Raw genomic sequence first — 15,000 nt, forward strand, 5'->3', positions numbered from 1 at the left:
TATATATATATATATATATATATATATATATATATATATATATATATATATATATATATATATATATATATAAATAATTAGGAGACATTATCTGGCATTTTGTTTCGTAATAAAACCCAAAACCATATGTGTGTGTGTGTGTGTGTATATGTGTGTGTGTGTGTGTATATATATATATATATATATATATATATAATATACATACATACATAGTACAGTGCAGTTGAATAAATAAACACTTCTGACCATGTTACTGTAAAAACAATGCATTTTCTGTATTTTATCATAGTTCTGTATTTATGGAAAACATGTTTTAAAAAAAAATTACATACTTTGAATATTTTATATTTTTAAAATATTTTTTTTTAATTTCATTTCAATAAATACAAAACTAAAATTAAAGGCAGATAACTAATGTATCTAAAATATAATTAGATATATATTTTTATATTTAATACATTATATATATATATATATATATATATATATATATATATATATATATATATACTGTATATATACATATATATAAAATATAACGTGTGAATGTGAGTGTGAATGTTGTCTGTCTGTCTGTGTTGGCCCTGCGATGAGGTGGCGACTTGTCCAGGGTGTACCCCGCCTTCCGCCCGATTGTAGCTGAGATAGGCGCCAGCGCCCCCCGCGACCCCAAAAGGGAATAAGCGGTAGGAAATGGATGGATGGATGGATGTTTTAAAAAAATTACATTTAATTTTTTTTTTCAAATATTTTTTTGAATTTTTTTAATATTTTCAATAAATACAAAACAAAAAAAAATGCAGATAATGAATGTATTTAAAATAAAATGACATATATTTTTTTATATTTAATAATATATATTCATTTCTTTAGATATTTAAAGCAATTGGCATAATTAATGTTTGAGGAGAGGCTTGAGGAGAAGGAGGAGCTTATTGACGACCCCCGCACATTTTCAGGACTTATGCAGATCCCAAATACACATCAGCAGGTACCAATAGTTAAGAAAAGTTGGTTTCGTGTATTAATAAGAAACAAAATGCCAGATAATGTCTCCTAATAATATATAAATATTTTATTTGTATTTTTTATTTTATTTTACTCACTTTTACTTAGAAAAAATAGGTTTGTGTAAATAAAGTAATCTACTTGATAATATCCTCAGTGCAGTTGAGTAAGCAAACACTTCACTGTATGAAAGTATTTAAGTGTCAGACAGACTCATGCAAACAAAACAATTCTGTACATTTTATTACTGCACAGAAAATGAAGGCAATTCAAAAAAAGAATGCTGTCTTTTCTGCTTTTTGACAACACCAATAATCCACCTTCAGACGACACTTTGTTGTACCTTTTGTGGCGAGAAGCCCCGCCCATCACAAGAGCGCGTAGCCGTCTAAAAAAAACACACAATAAAACGCCCACTCATCACCCCAAGTGACAACGATAAATCCTGCGGATGATCCGTGTCGTCTGCGAGTCCTCCCACTTCCACACGGCCACAGGCCACGCCCCTTCCGTCACTTGGAGGGCCAGAACAAGGAATCCTGGGGCTGATGGATTCTTGCTCAAATCTGGATCACAAAAGTAAACATTGCCTGTGCATTTACTTGTGACTTTGATAAGGATTAGTGACGTCCGATACCGAGTACAATTCAAGTTGGTATCAGCGATACCGATACTTTGTGGAAACATACCAAAAGTGCCTGCTTAAAGTGAAAAAAAGTTGTATTATAAGGTGCATAATAAAGGCCTACTGAAATGAAATGTTCTTATTTAAACGGGGATAGCAGGTCCATTCTATGTGTCATACTTGATCATTTCGCGATATTGCCATTTAGTAGAGAACATCGACGATACATTTTGCAACTTTTGGTCGCTAATAAAAAAGCCTTGCCTGTATCGGAAGTAGCAGACGATGTGCGCGTGACGTCACGGGTTGTGGAGCTCCTCACATCTGAATATTGTTTACAACCATGGCCACCAGCAGCGAGAGCGATTCGGACCGAGAAAGCGACGATTTCCTCATTAATTTGACCAAGGATGAAAGATTCGTGGATGAGGAAAGTGAGAGTAAAGGACTAGAAAAAATAAGATAAAAAAGCCGGAAGTAGCAGACGATGTGCGCGTGACGTCACGGGTTGTGGAGCTCCTCACATCTGAACATTGTTTACAATCATGGCCACCAGCAGCCAGAGCGATTCGGACTGAGAAAGCGACGATATCCCTATTAATTTGAGCGAGGGCGAAAGATTTGTGGATGAGGAAAGTGAGAGTGAAGGACTAGAAAAAATAAGATAAAAAAGCCGGAAGCAGCAGACGATGTGCGCGTGACGTCACGGGTTGTGGAGCTCCTCACATCTGAACATTGTTTACAATCATGGCCACCAGCAGCCAGAGCGATTCGGACCGAGAAAGCGACGATTTCCCCATTAATTTGAGCGAGGATGAAAGATTTGTGGATGAGGAAAGTGAGAGTGAAGGACTAGAAAAAATACGATAAAGCCGGAAGTAGCAGAAGATGTGCGAGTGACGTCACGGGTTGTGGAGCTCCTCACAACTGAACATTGTTTACAATCATGGCCACCAGGAGCCAGAGCGATTCGGACCGAGAAAGCGACGATTTCCCCATTAATTTGAGCGAGGGTGAAAGATTCGTGGATGAGGAAAGTGAGAGTGAAGGACTAGAAAAAATAAGATAAAAAAGCCGGAAGTAGCAGACGATGTGCGCGTGACGTCACGGGTTGTGGAGCTCCTCACATCTGAACATTGTTTACAATCTGGCCACCAGCAGCGAGAGCGATTCGGACCGAGAAAGCGACGATTTCCCCATTAATTTGAGCGAGGATGAAAGATACGTGGATGAGGAAAGTGAGAGTGAAGGAGTAGAAAAAATAAGATAAAAAGGCCGGAAGTAGCAGACGATGTGCGCGTGACATCACGGGTTGTGGAGCTCCTCACATCCGAACATTGTTTACAATCATGGCCACCAGCAGCCAGAGCGATTCGGACCGAGAAAGCGACGATTTCCCCATTAATTTGAGCGAGGATGAAAGATTCGTGGATGAGGAAATTGAGAGTGAAGGACTAGAAAAAATACGATAAAAAAGCCGGAAGTAGCAGACGATGTGCGCGTGACGTCACGGGTTGTGGAGCTCCTCACATCTGAACATTGTTTACAATCATGGCCACCAGCAGCGAGAGCGATTCGGACCGAGAAAGCGACGATTTCCCCATTAATTTGAGCGAGGGCGAAAGATTCGTGGATGACGAAAGTGAGAGTGAAGGACTAGAAAAAATACGATAAAAAAGCCGGAAGTAGCAGACGATGTGCGCCTGACTTCACGGGTTGTGGAGCTCCTCACATCTGAACATTGTTTACAATCATGGCCACCAGCAGCAAGAGCGATTCGGACCGAGAAAGCGACGATTTCCCCATTAATTTGATCGAGGGTGAAAGATTTGTGGATGAGGAAAGTGAGAGTGAAGGACTAGAAAAAATAAGATAAAAAAGCCGGAAGTAGCAGACGATGTGCGCGTGACGTCACGGGTTGTGGAGCTCCTCACATCTGAACATTGTTTACAATCATGGCCACCAGGAGCCAGAGTGATTCGGACCGAGAAAGCGACGATTTCCCCATTAATTTGAGCGATGGTGAAAGATTCGTGGATGAGGAAATTGAGAGTGAAGGACTAGAAAAAATACGATAAAAAAGCCGGAAGTAGCAGACGATGTGCGCGTGACGTCACGGGTTGTGGAGCTCCTCACATCTGAACATTGTTTACAATCATGGCCACCAGCAGCGAGAGCGATTCGGACCGAGAAAGCGACGATTTCCCTATTAATTTGAGCGAGGGCGAAAGATTCGTGGATGACGAAAGTGAGAGTGAAGGACTAGAAAAAATACGATAAAAAAGCCGGAAGTAGCAGACGATGTGCGCGTGACGTCACGGGTTGTGGAGCTCCTCACATCTGAACATTGTTTACAATCATGGCCACCAGCAGCGAGAGCGATTCAGACCAAGAAAGTGACGATTCACATCAGCAGGTACCAATAATTAGAAAAAGTTGGTTTTGTGTGCTATTATGAAACAAAATGCCAGATAATGTCTCCTGATAAGTGCCATTTTATTATAGTTCTGCAATAATACCTGTATGTTGAAGCACAGTCGTATAGTTCCGACAAACCGGCTTCATAGTTTACCAAAGTCGTACTAAAACGTTTTGACGGATTTTTGAGCGCCGTGTGTAATGTTCGATACTCTCAATGAAACATCAACGTTTTGATATGGTTTGCTAGCGTCGTTTATTGAACAGGCGTCCAATCCGAAGTCCGCGCGTAACTTTTATGTGTGACTGCCATCTACTGGTCACACTTATCACTATATCTGAACAATAATCTCTCATTTCTATTACTTTACATTTTTTTTTAATAAATACAGAACTAAAATAAAACTACAGATAATGAATGTGTATATGAACAATAATATCATTTATTTCCTCTGGTGTGTAATATGTGACTTCTTTTAGGACTTTATTTGCAAAAACCTATTTTTCAATGTATCAAATATAAAATAAAAAACATATTTTATTTATTTATATCCATCCATCCATTTTCTACCGCTTATTTCCTTTTGGGGTTGTGGGGGGCGCTGGCGCCTATCTCAGCTACAATCGGGCGGAAGGCGGCGTACACCCTGGACAAGTCAATTTTTTCAAAAAATACAGAACATTAATAAAATACAGATAATGAATGTATTTCAAAATAAAATAGTATTATACATCTTTTTTACATATTTGAAACAGTAACATTTTTTATTGTATCAAATATGAAAAAACATATATATTTTATTTATTCATATATTTTTTTCCATCAATACAAAACTATAATTAAATACAGACAACGAATATATTTAAAATTAAATTATTTATATTTTTTATATTTGAAACTTTATACATTTTTAATGTATCAAATATGAAAAAAAAACATATTTTTTTATTTGCATTTTTCCCATAAATATAGAACTATTATAAAATACAGATATTATTTTTCCCTCTGGTGTGCAATATTTGCACAAACCTATTTTTAGTCCGTCAAATACAAAAAAATATATATAATTGGTTATTTTCTTATCCATTTTTTCAATAAATACAGAACTATAATAAAACACAGATAATGAATGTATTTAAAATAAATTATATCTTTTTTCATATATGATACATTAAAAAAAATGTAATATAAAAAATATTCAATTTTTGGGGTATTCTTTTAAATTAATATAGAACAATAATGAAAATTCAGATAATGAATGTATATATGAAAAATATTCTATAATTTATTGATTTATTCCCCCCCCATAAATACAGAACTATAATAAAATACGGATATTGAATGTATTTTTTTAATGATACATAATGTGTTTTTTTAATGTATCAAATATAAAAACTTTTATTTTTATTTTTGTAGTTTTTGCATTTTTTCCCATAAATATAGAACTATAATAAAATAATGTATGAATAATCTCTCATTATTACCTTTGGTGTGCAATATTTAAATTTTTCTTTCATTAGTTTATTTGCATAAACTTATTTTTTAATGTATCATTATATATATATATATATATATAGTATTTAATCTCGTTATTTTTCCCCTCATAAATACAGAACCATAATATAATACAGATAATCAATGTATTTACAGTAAAATTATATATGTTTTTATATGTGATACATGAAATTGTTTTTGATTCATCAAATATGAAATTATATAAAAAAAATATATTTTTTGCATTCATCCCATAAATATAGAAGTACAACAAAATACAGAAAATGTTGTTGTACTTTATATCTTATATATATTATATCTTTTTTCATATATGATACATTAAAAAACATTTTATTTATCAAATAAAAAAAGTATGTAAAAATATTCAATTTTTGGGGCATTTTTTTCTATTAATATAGAACAATAATGAAAATTCAGATAATGAATGTATATATGAAAAATATTCTATAATTTATTGATTTATTCCCCCCCCCATAAATACAGAACTATAATAAAATACAAATATTGAATGTATTTTTTTAATGATACATAACGTTTTTTTAATGTATCAAATATAAAAAAATGTATTTAATTTTTTTTAGTTTTTGCATTTTTTCCCATAAATATAGAACTATAATAAAATACAGAAAATGAATGTAAATAATGTATGAATAATCTCTCATTATTACCTTTGGTGTGCAATATTTTAATTTGTTTTTCATGAATTTATTTGCATAAACTTATTTTTTAATGTATCATTTCATATATATATATATATATATATATATATATATATATAAAAAAAAATTCCCCCCATAAATACAAAACCATAATATAATACGGATAATCAATGTATTTACAGTAAAATTATATATGCTTTTATATGTGATACATGAAATGATTTTTAATTCATCAAATATAATATTATATTTTTATTTATATTTTTTGCATTTATCCCATAAATATATAAGTACAACAAAATACAGAAAATGAAAATATATAATGTATGAACAATATTCTCAATTTTTTTCCTCTGGTGTGCAATAAGTGAGTTCTTCTATCACTTTATTTGAAAAAAAACAACCTATTTTTTAATGTATCAAATTTAAACAATATATATATAATATTTCATTTTATTTCCCCCCATAAATACAGAACTATAATAAAATATGGATAATGAATGTATTTACAATAAATATATATGATTCATTAAAATTGTTTTAATGTATCAAATATAAAAATATATTATATATATAAATATATAATTTTTTTTGCATTTTCCTCATAAATATAGAACTTTAATAAAATACAGAACATTAATGTATTTAATGTTTGAACAATAATTTAAAATATTTCCCTCTGGTGTGCAATATGTGAGTTCTTTTTTCATGACTTTATTTGCAAAAAACTATTTTTTTATGTATAAAATATAAAAAAATATATACTTCATTTTGTTTACATTTTTCATTAATACAGAACTACAATAAAATACATATAATGTCTGAACAATAATCTAAAAAAATTTCCCTCTGGTGTGCATTATGTGAGTTCTTCTTTCATGACTTTATTTGGTATCGATATTTCAATCAGTATCGACCCGCTTCATTACCTCCACTTGTGCATTTTTCTTGTATTTTAGTACAATATTTCACGCTTTTATATAACAGCTGGGGGTTTGGATCACAGTGACAGGAAAGCGTTTGTGCGGAAAGTTGCTAACATTTAAAAACAAAAAAATAAAAAAATATATATAAACGATTTCATTTTGTTAGTTGCGGTGGTAAAAGTGGGTCATTTTCAGTTTTGACATTTCATTCATGACATTCTTACACAATTTGCCCTTTCATTTGATTTTTATCTATCAACAAAACGATGGGAAAAAACCTGCTTCGGAGAATTTGGGTCTCAGTCACACGAAATAAACGTTTGTTGCATCAAATAATATCCAGTTAAGATCATGCATTTATTAGGGACCGAATGTCCCTTTGGGACAGAGAACTCTATTGTATTTCTAAAGTTTTATTATCATTATTAGGGTCCGCGGAGTCCTTTGCCATGGGCCAAGGACCCTATTGAAACTGCTGTGTTTTATTATTATTCCGCACCGACGAGCTGTAATTTGACCCCCTTAACATGCTTCAAAACTCACCAAATTTGACACACACGTCGGTATAGCAAACCTTCCCAACTTATTAAGCAACCAATCCCCCAAAAGGAAAATTGCGCTCTAGCGCCCCCTAGGAAAAAATTACAGCCAAAACTGCATGTAACTTCTGTTAGGAATGTCATAGCGACATGAAACAAAAACTCCTGTGTAGGTCTGACTTAGACTCAATTTTCATACAATCACTTCTTTCAGCAAAAATCTACAGGAAGTTGGCAAAAACCCCTTCAAAATAAAATTTTCGCAAAAAATGCAATTTTTGCCTCTTTGCGCTGTAATTTGACCCCTTTAAAATGCTTCAAAACTCACCAAACTTGGCGCACACATAAGGACTGGCGAATATTGCGATTTAATGAAAAAACCAAACCCCAAAACTCGAAATTGCGCTTTAGCGCTATTTTTGAATAAAACACTGAAAAAACTGCTCCAAGGAAGAAAACACAGACAAAACTGCTTGTAACTTCCGGTAAGAATGTCGGAGGGACATGAAACGAAAACCTCTATGTAGGTCTCGCTTAGACTTACATTTCGTAGATTGACGACCCACAACAAAAATCAACAGGAAGTTTGCAATCCACCCTTCAAAACAAAAGTTTTGTAAAAAATGGTCACCTTTCTTCAAACATTATCTCCTCTGAGTGCGTTTGTTGTTTTGGCTTCAAACTCGCACATGAGAGGGATTGAACCCTTCTGATTAAAAGTATAGAACAGAGTTTTGATAAGTTCTCAGGTTTTGATTTTACGCGCCTCCAAAGAACCCCTGTGCAAAGTCTCCTAAAAAATGTCTTTTTTGCCTTTTTGAGCTGTTATTTGACCCCCTTAAAATGCTTCTAAACTCACATCAGGTCTGGCAAAAATTGCGATCTGATGAAAAAAACCTAACCTCAAAACTCAAAATTGCGCTCTACCGCCCCCTAGGAATACAACACGGACAAACTGCTCCTAGGAGGAAAACACAGACAAAACTGCTTGTAACTTCCGGTAGGAATGTCAAAGAGACATGAAACAAAAAACACTATGTAGGTCTCACTTAGACCTACATTTTAATAATTAACATACTTTAGCAAAAATCAACAGGAAGTTTGATATTTTCACTTCAATACAACAACTGCATTACTTTAACAATGCATTAGATTCTCAAAATAGTGGCTCCAAGGCGCCTTCTAACGCTTATCCGGCAGTGGGTCTCGGGGGCAGCAGCCAAAGGCGGACCCGACCAACGCTGCTTGCAGCTTTAATTATTATTATTCTTTATTACTCCGCCGCCTCTTTGAGCTGTAATTTGACCCCCTTAAAATACTTCAAAACTCACCAAACTGGAAACACACATTAGGACAGGTGAAAATTGCGATCTAAAAAAAAAACAAACTCCAAAACTCAAAATTGTGCTCTAGCGCCCCCTAGGAATAAAACACAGACAAAACTGCTCCTAGGAAGAAAACACAGACACAACTGCTTGTAACTCCCAGTAGGAATGTCGTAGACACATGAAACAAAAACCTCTATGTAGGTCTCACTTAGACCTACATTTCATTCATTGACATCCTTCAGCAAAAATCTACAAGAAGTTGGCATTTACCCCTTCAAAACAAAAGTTTTGTAAAAACCTGTCACCTTTTTTCAAACATTATCTCCTCTGAGTGCGTTTGTTGTGTCGGCTTCAAACTCGCACAGGAAAGAGATTGAACCCTTCTGATTAAAAGTTGCGCAAATAGTTTTTCTAACTGCTCCGGTTTTGATTTTACGAGCCTTCAAAGAACTGCTGCGCTGTTGCCGTCTCAAGATGGCCGCTTAAAATCAGGAAGCACCAGTGCAGAGTAGGTAGGTACTGTGCAGGTAAAGATATGTTGACTGGGTGAAAGATGGAGGCACCGGTTTGACTCCAGGATACAGACAAGGTAGGTAATGTGCAGGTAAAGATATGTTGTCTGGGTGATGGCAGGAAGCACCAGCGTGTATGGGTGACAGAAAGAAGCACCAGTGTGACCCCAGGATGCAGGGAAGGTAGGTAAAGTGCAGGTAAAGATATGTTGAATGGGTAAAGGCAGGAAACACCACCAAAAGTCGGTCCCGTCCATCGCCGCTTGCAGCTTTAATTTTTTTTGTATCCGTCGGAATAGAAATGAATTTTAAGTGCTTTGTTGACACATTTTGTTTGTGGCCCCCAGGTCTTGGGTTTGAAACCTGTGACCTACTTTAAAGTATAGCAGGAAACAGGTTGACTTTATTTGCTTACTCGTGTTGGCCCCGGGGGCAAAATGTGGCTCGCCACTTCATTTTATTTAGCCCTTCGAAAGCCCTGGAAATCATATATTTCAATAAAGTACTGCAACTTTTCTTACGAAATATATTCTTTGAAAGAGCCACGATACCCAGCAAGGTGAAAGGCCTTTTTAATCCCAGGAACACAATGCCTACCGTCAAGCATGGTGGTGGTAGCAATATGCTCCGGGCCTGTTAGGCTGCACCGTTTTATAAGCCGCAGGTTTCAAAGCGTAGGAAATATAGTCTGGAATTTACAGGCTTAACATAAGACTAAAGGGGCCACACTCCGTAGCCTTTTGCGGCGATATAATAAGTGCAAATGATACAGGTGTCGAGTCCCAGGTGCCGGTGATTGGTACCGTATCGGTAGAAATGTGCAAAGTGGTGATGAAGGTGACAACACGTGTGCGTGGACACAAGCGGGCTGCGAACCACCTTTCACGTCATCGGAGCTGTTTTTCCTCCGCAGGTGCGCTCCACGCAGAACCAGATCTGCGACCTGGTGAAGGACATCGACAAGGAGAGGGACGCCTGTGAGGCCCAGAGAGAGAACAAGACGACAGGTAAGACACGTCTCCTTTGTTTGCCCATGGAGGCCACACCACCGGCTCCTAAGACAACAGAAGGGTTCCAACCTCCACCCCCGCCACACAAACCCCCGGCTGCACATCTACTCTCCTGCTGGGTCACATGACCACATAACACACCGCCCTATTACGTTTTTTTGTTTGGAATAGTAATCTTTTTTTTTTTATTATTATTAAATAATTAATGTATTCATTTATTCATTTACTTATTTATGTATTTATTTATTCATAAAGTTCAACATTTACAAACAAGCATATGAACAAGGACGATTAAAACAAGTACAAAAAGTGTGATACAGCCCCAGGGGGTTGTTTATTCTATTCAATAATAATAAAATGTAAAATATATCTTATCAACTTTATATATATATATATATATATATATATATATATATATATATATATATATATATATATATATATATATATATATATATGTATATATATTATTATTATTATTTTTTATTTATTATATAATTTTTTTTAAAATACACCTTTGTTTATAAAGTTCAATATTTACAAACAAACATGAAAAAGGACAATTAAAACGAGTACAAAAACAGTGCGATACAGCACCAGGGGGTTGTTAATTAAGTAATAATAGTACAATGTAAAATATATCTTATCAACTTTTTATACATTATGTGTATGTGTATATATATATATATATATAATATATATATGTGTATATATATATGTATGTGTATGTATGTATGTATATATATATGTATGTATGTATATATGTGTATATGTATGTATATATATGTATGTATGTATATATATATGTATGTATGTATATATGTGTATATGTATGTATATATATGTATGTATATATTTATATATATATATATATATATATATATATGTATGTATATATATGGATATATATGTATGTTTACATATATGTATATATATGTGTATATATATATATATTTTATGCACAAGCAATTTATTTATTTATTTAATAAATTAATTTATTTTTAAAACACCTTTATTCATAAAGTTCAACATTTACAAACAAACATATGAACAAGGACAATTAAAACAAGTACAAAAACAGTACGATACAGCACCAGGGGCTTGTTAATTCTACAGCACCAGGGGCTTGTTACTTCAATTAAGTAATTATAGTAGAATTTAAAATATGATATCTTATCTACTATATATATCTATATATGTGTGTGTGTGTTTTGTGTATATATGTATATATATGTTTGTGTATATATATATATATATACGTATATATATATATATATATATGTATATGTTTGAGATATATATATATATATATACATATATATATATATATATATATATCTCAAACAGGGGTCGTTGTAATACACTTTTTTACCACTTCTGGCAGTAATGACAATATCAAACCAACAGAAGATGTCCGGCGACAAAAGTCACTGAGAAGTTTCTTAAGCGCAAAAAAATATGACTAAAATGGTGAAGCTGTATTTACCTTTGCACTTGAAATTGTATTGGCAATTTATTTAAAAAACATACATATTAATAAGATTTGTTTTTAATTTGGTTTGAAATCATTCATTTTAAGCACTGCTAAATATTTTGCAGTATATTTGATTGATATTTGGTTTTTATTCCATCATATTAAACTGTAAATAGGTTTGGTATAATTATTGAATACGATTAAAGCCAGGAGTAAGAACTTAACTAATTTAGTGTTTATATTGGAGTTGGCCCCGGGGCCCCTCTGTAGTGGAAAGGTTAGGTTAAGAACTGGGTTCTATCAGTTGTTCTTACACTAAGTACCACTTCACAAAACACTTGGCTCTGCAAGTGTCACCCTAATGACCAACATTAAAATGCAGTAGCGTAGTAGGCCTAAGTGTTTGTTAAAAAAAAGGCGGAGCTTTCATTGAACAAGTGTTACGACTCGGATTAAAAGAGAGGACCCAGATGCAGAGAGGAATTTCAAAAAATAAAAGCTTTTATTTTGAAACAACTTTTTACCTCCAATGCAAAAAGTTTTTCACAAGAATAATCAACACGCGGAAAACAATTAACTCAAAATCACTCCACAAAAATGAGGAATACTAATCTAAGGAAATTCTAACAAAAAAAGAATCTCGATAAGAATAAACGAAAAGCGCTCCAACAGGAGGAAAAAACACAAAAACGACCTGTATATATATATATATATATATATATACACTAACTATAAATAACAAAAAATCACTCAATCAATGAGGCAATAAATTCGAAATTTGGAAAAACAAAAACTCACCAATTAGGAAGACGAAGGATAACCAAGGACGCCCGAAGGAGGAAAAAGTCAACTCAAAATTACAGCCAAAAACTAGGATAACTAGGAAAACAGGAGCAAGACAAGGAGCTAATCAAGGACAAGGACATGGACGCTAGAAAGGCACGATAGACGAGACGATCTGGCAACGGACAAAAAGAGGCGTGAGCTTAAATCGGATATGGAATGATGGGAAACAGGTGGAAACAATCAGAGATCAGGGATGACGTCAGACTGGTGACACAAGAGGAAGGTGTCTTGGTCTGAAAAAAAGAGGGTAGCTTTTCAAAATAAAACACGTAAATCACAAGACAGAAAAACCGAGACAAGACTTCCCTCAACGCGGTGTGACAACAAGTATATTTCATATGTTTGTCCGAGCGCCCCCCCTTCTTATTCAGCGGTGGTCCGTAGTGGAATACTCAGTTGTAATTCACTTTTCCACCACTTGTGGCAGTAATGAGAATATAAAACAGGGGTAGTTGTAATACACTTTTCCACCAATTGTAGCAGTGTTGACAATATAAAACAGGGTAGTTGTAATACACTTTTCCACCACTTGTGGCAGTAATGACAATATAAAACAGGGGTAGCTGTAATACACTTTTCCACCACTTGTGGCAGTAATGACAATATAAAACAGGGGTATTTGTAATACACTTTTCCACCACTTGTGGCAGTAATGACAATATAAAACAGGGGTTTTTGTAATACACTTTTCCACCACTTGTGGCAGTGTTGACAATCTAAAACAGGGGTAGTTGTAATACACTTTTCCACCACTTGTGGCAGTAATGAGAATATAAAACAGGGGTATTCGTAATACACTTTTCCACCACTTGTGGCAGTAATGACAATATAAAACAGGGGTATTTGTAATACACTTTTCCACCACTTGTGGCAGTAGTGACAATCTAAAACAGGGGTAGTTGTAATACACTTTTCGACCACTTGTGGCAGTAATGACAATATAAAACAGGGGTATTTGTAATACAGTTTTCCACCACCTGTGGCAGTAATGAGAATATAAAACAGGGGCATTCGTAATACACTTTTCCACCACTTGTGGCAGTAATGAGAATATAATACAGGGGTATTTGTAATACACTTTTCCACCACTTGTGGCAGTGTTGACAATATAAAACAGGGGTTGTTGTAATACACTTTTCCACCACTTGTGGCAGTAATAGCAATATAAAACAGGGGTTGATGTAATACACTTTTCCACCACTTATGGCAGTAATGACAATATAAAACAGGGGTTGTTGTAATACACTTTTCCACCACTTGTGGCAGTAGTGACAATCTAAAACAGGGGATATATATATATATACACAAATATATATATATATAATATATAATATATATATATAGCCCGACCCCCGGCCAAATTGTGTTAACCCAATGTGGCCCCAGAATCCAAAGCTTTGGGGACCCCTGGTCTACTATAAAAAATGAAATCCAGAGGCAAATTCATGCATGATTTGCTCTTACAAGTGGCCCTCTGATGGCAGCCATCACTTTGATGTGGCCCTCAATGAACACAAGTTTGAGATCCTTGATCCACATCAACAATAGGCTTTGTCTGATTGGCTGGACAGGATGGAATATATATATATATATATATATATATATATATATATATATATATATATATATATATATATATATATATATATATATAATCTCCATCCATCCATTTTCTACCGCTTATTCCCTTTGGGGGAATAAAACAGGGGAATAAGCGGGGTATACCCTGGACAAGTCACCATCTCATCACAGGGCCAACACAGATAGACAACATTCACACTCACATTCACACACTTAGGGCCAATTTAGTGTTGTCAATCAACCTATCGACAGGTGTTTCTTCTCATTGAGCCAAATTTAATTCTGTCTCTGTTTAATTCCTTGCTCCTTGTCTTGTTTAATAGATGTCGTCATTTTTTTTTGGCTGGACAGGATGGAATGTATATATATATATATATATATATATATATATATATATATTTTAATCGTCTAAGAATCGTTAGCAATAGGAAATCGGGAATCATTCTAAAATGGATTAGTTTTTTTTAAACCCCCAGTAGCCTGCACTGTTGCTTTAAGAGAGATGTGACAGGCTGCAGATGCAGTATTTGATTAGCAGCACCGGGAGAATAGTCCAGT

At 34.3% G+C, this 15,000-nt stretch overlaps 1 protein-coding gene across 1 annotated transcript in view; it reads left to right on the plus strand.

Annotated features, from left to right (window-relative positions):
- The window catches only part of LOC133545135 (vasoactive intestinal polypeptide receptor-like), a 98,012-nt gene that overhangs the window by 2,006 nt on the left and 81,006 nt on the right, over positions 1-15,000 (plus strand). Inside the window, exon 2 of the mRNA XM_061890490.1 lies at positions 10,445-10,538. Coding sequence (XP_061746474.1) covers positions 10,445-10,538 — 94 coding nt within the window. The remainder of the gene's footprint in view (positions 1-10,444; positions 10,539-15,000) is intronic.

The sequence above is a fragment of the Nerophis ophidion genome, linkage group LG28 (genome assembly GCF_033978795.1).
Source record: "Nerophis ophidion isolate RoL-2023_Sa linkage group LG28, RoL_Noph_v1.0, whole genome shotgun sequence".
Taxonomy (NCBI): domain Eukaryota; kingdom Metazoa; phylum Chordata; class Actinopteri; order Syngnathiformes; family Syngnathidae; genus Nerophis; species Nerophis ophidion.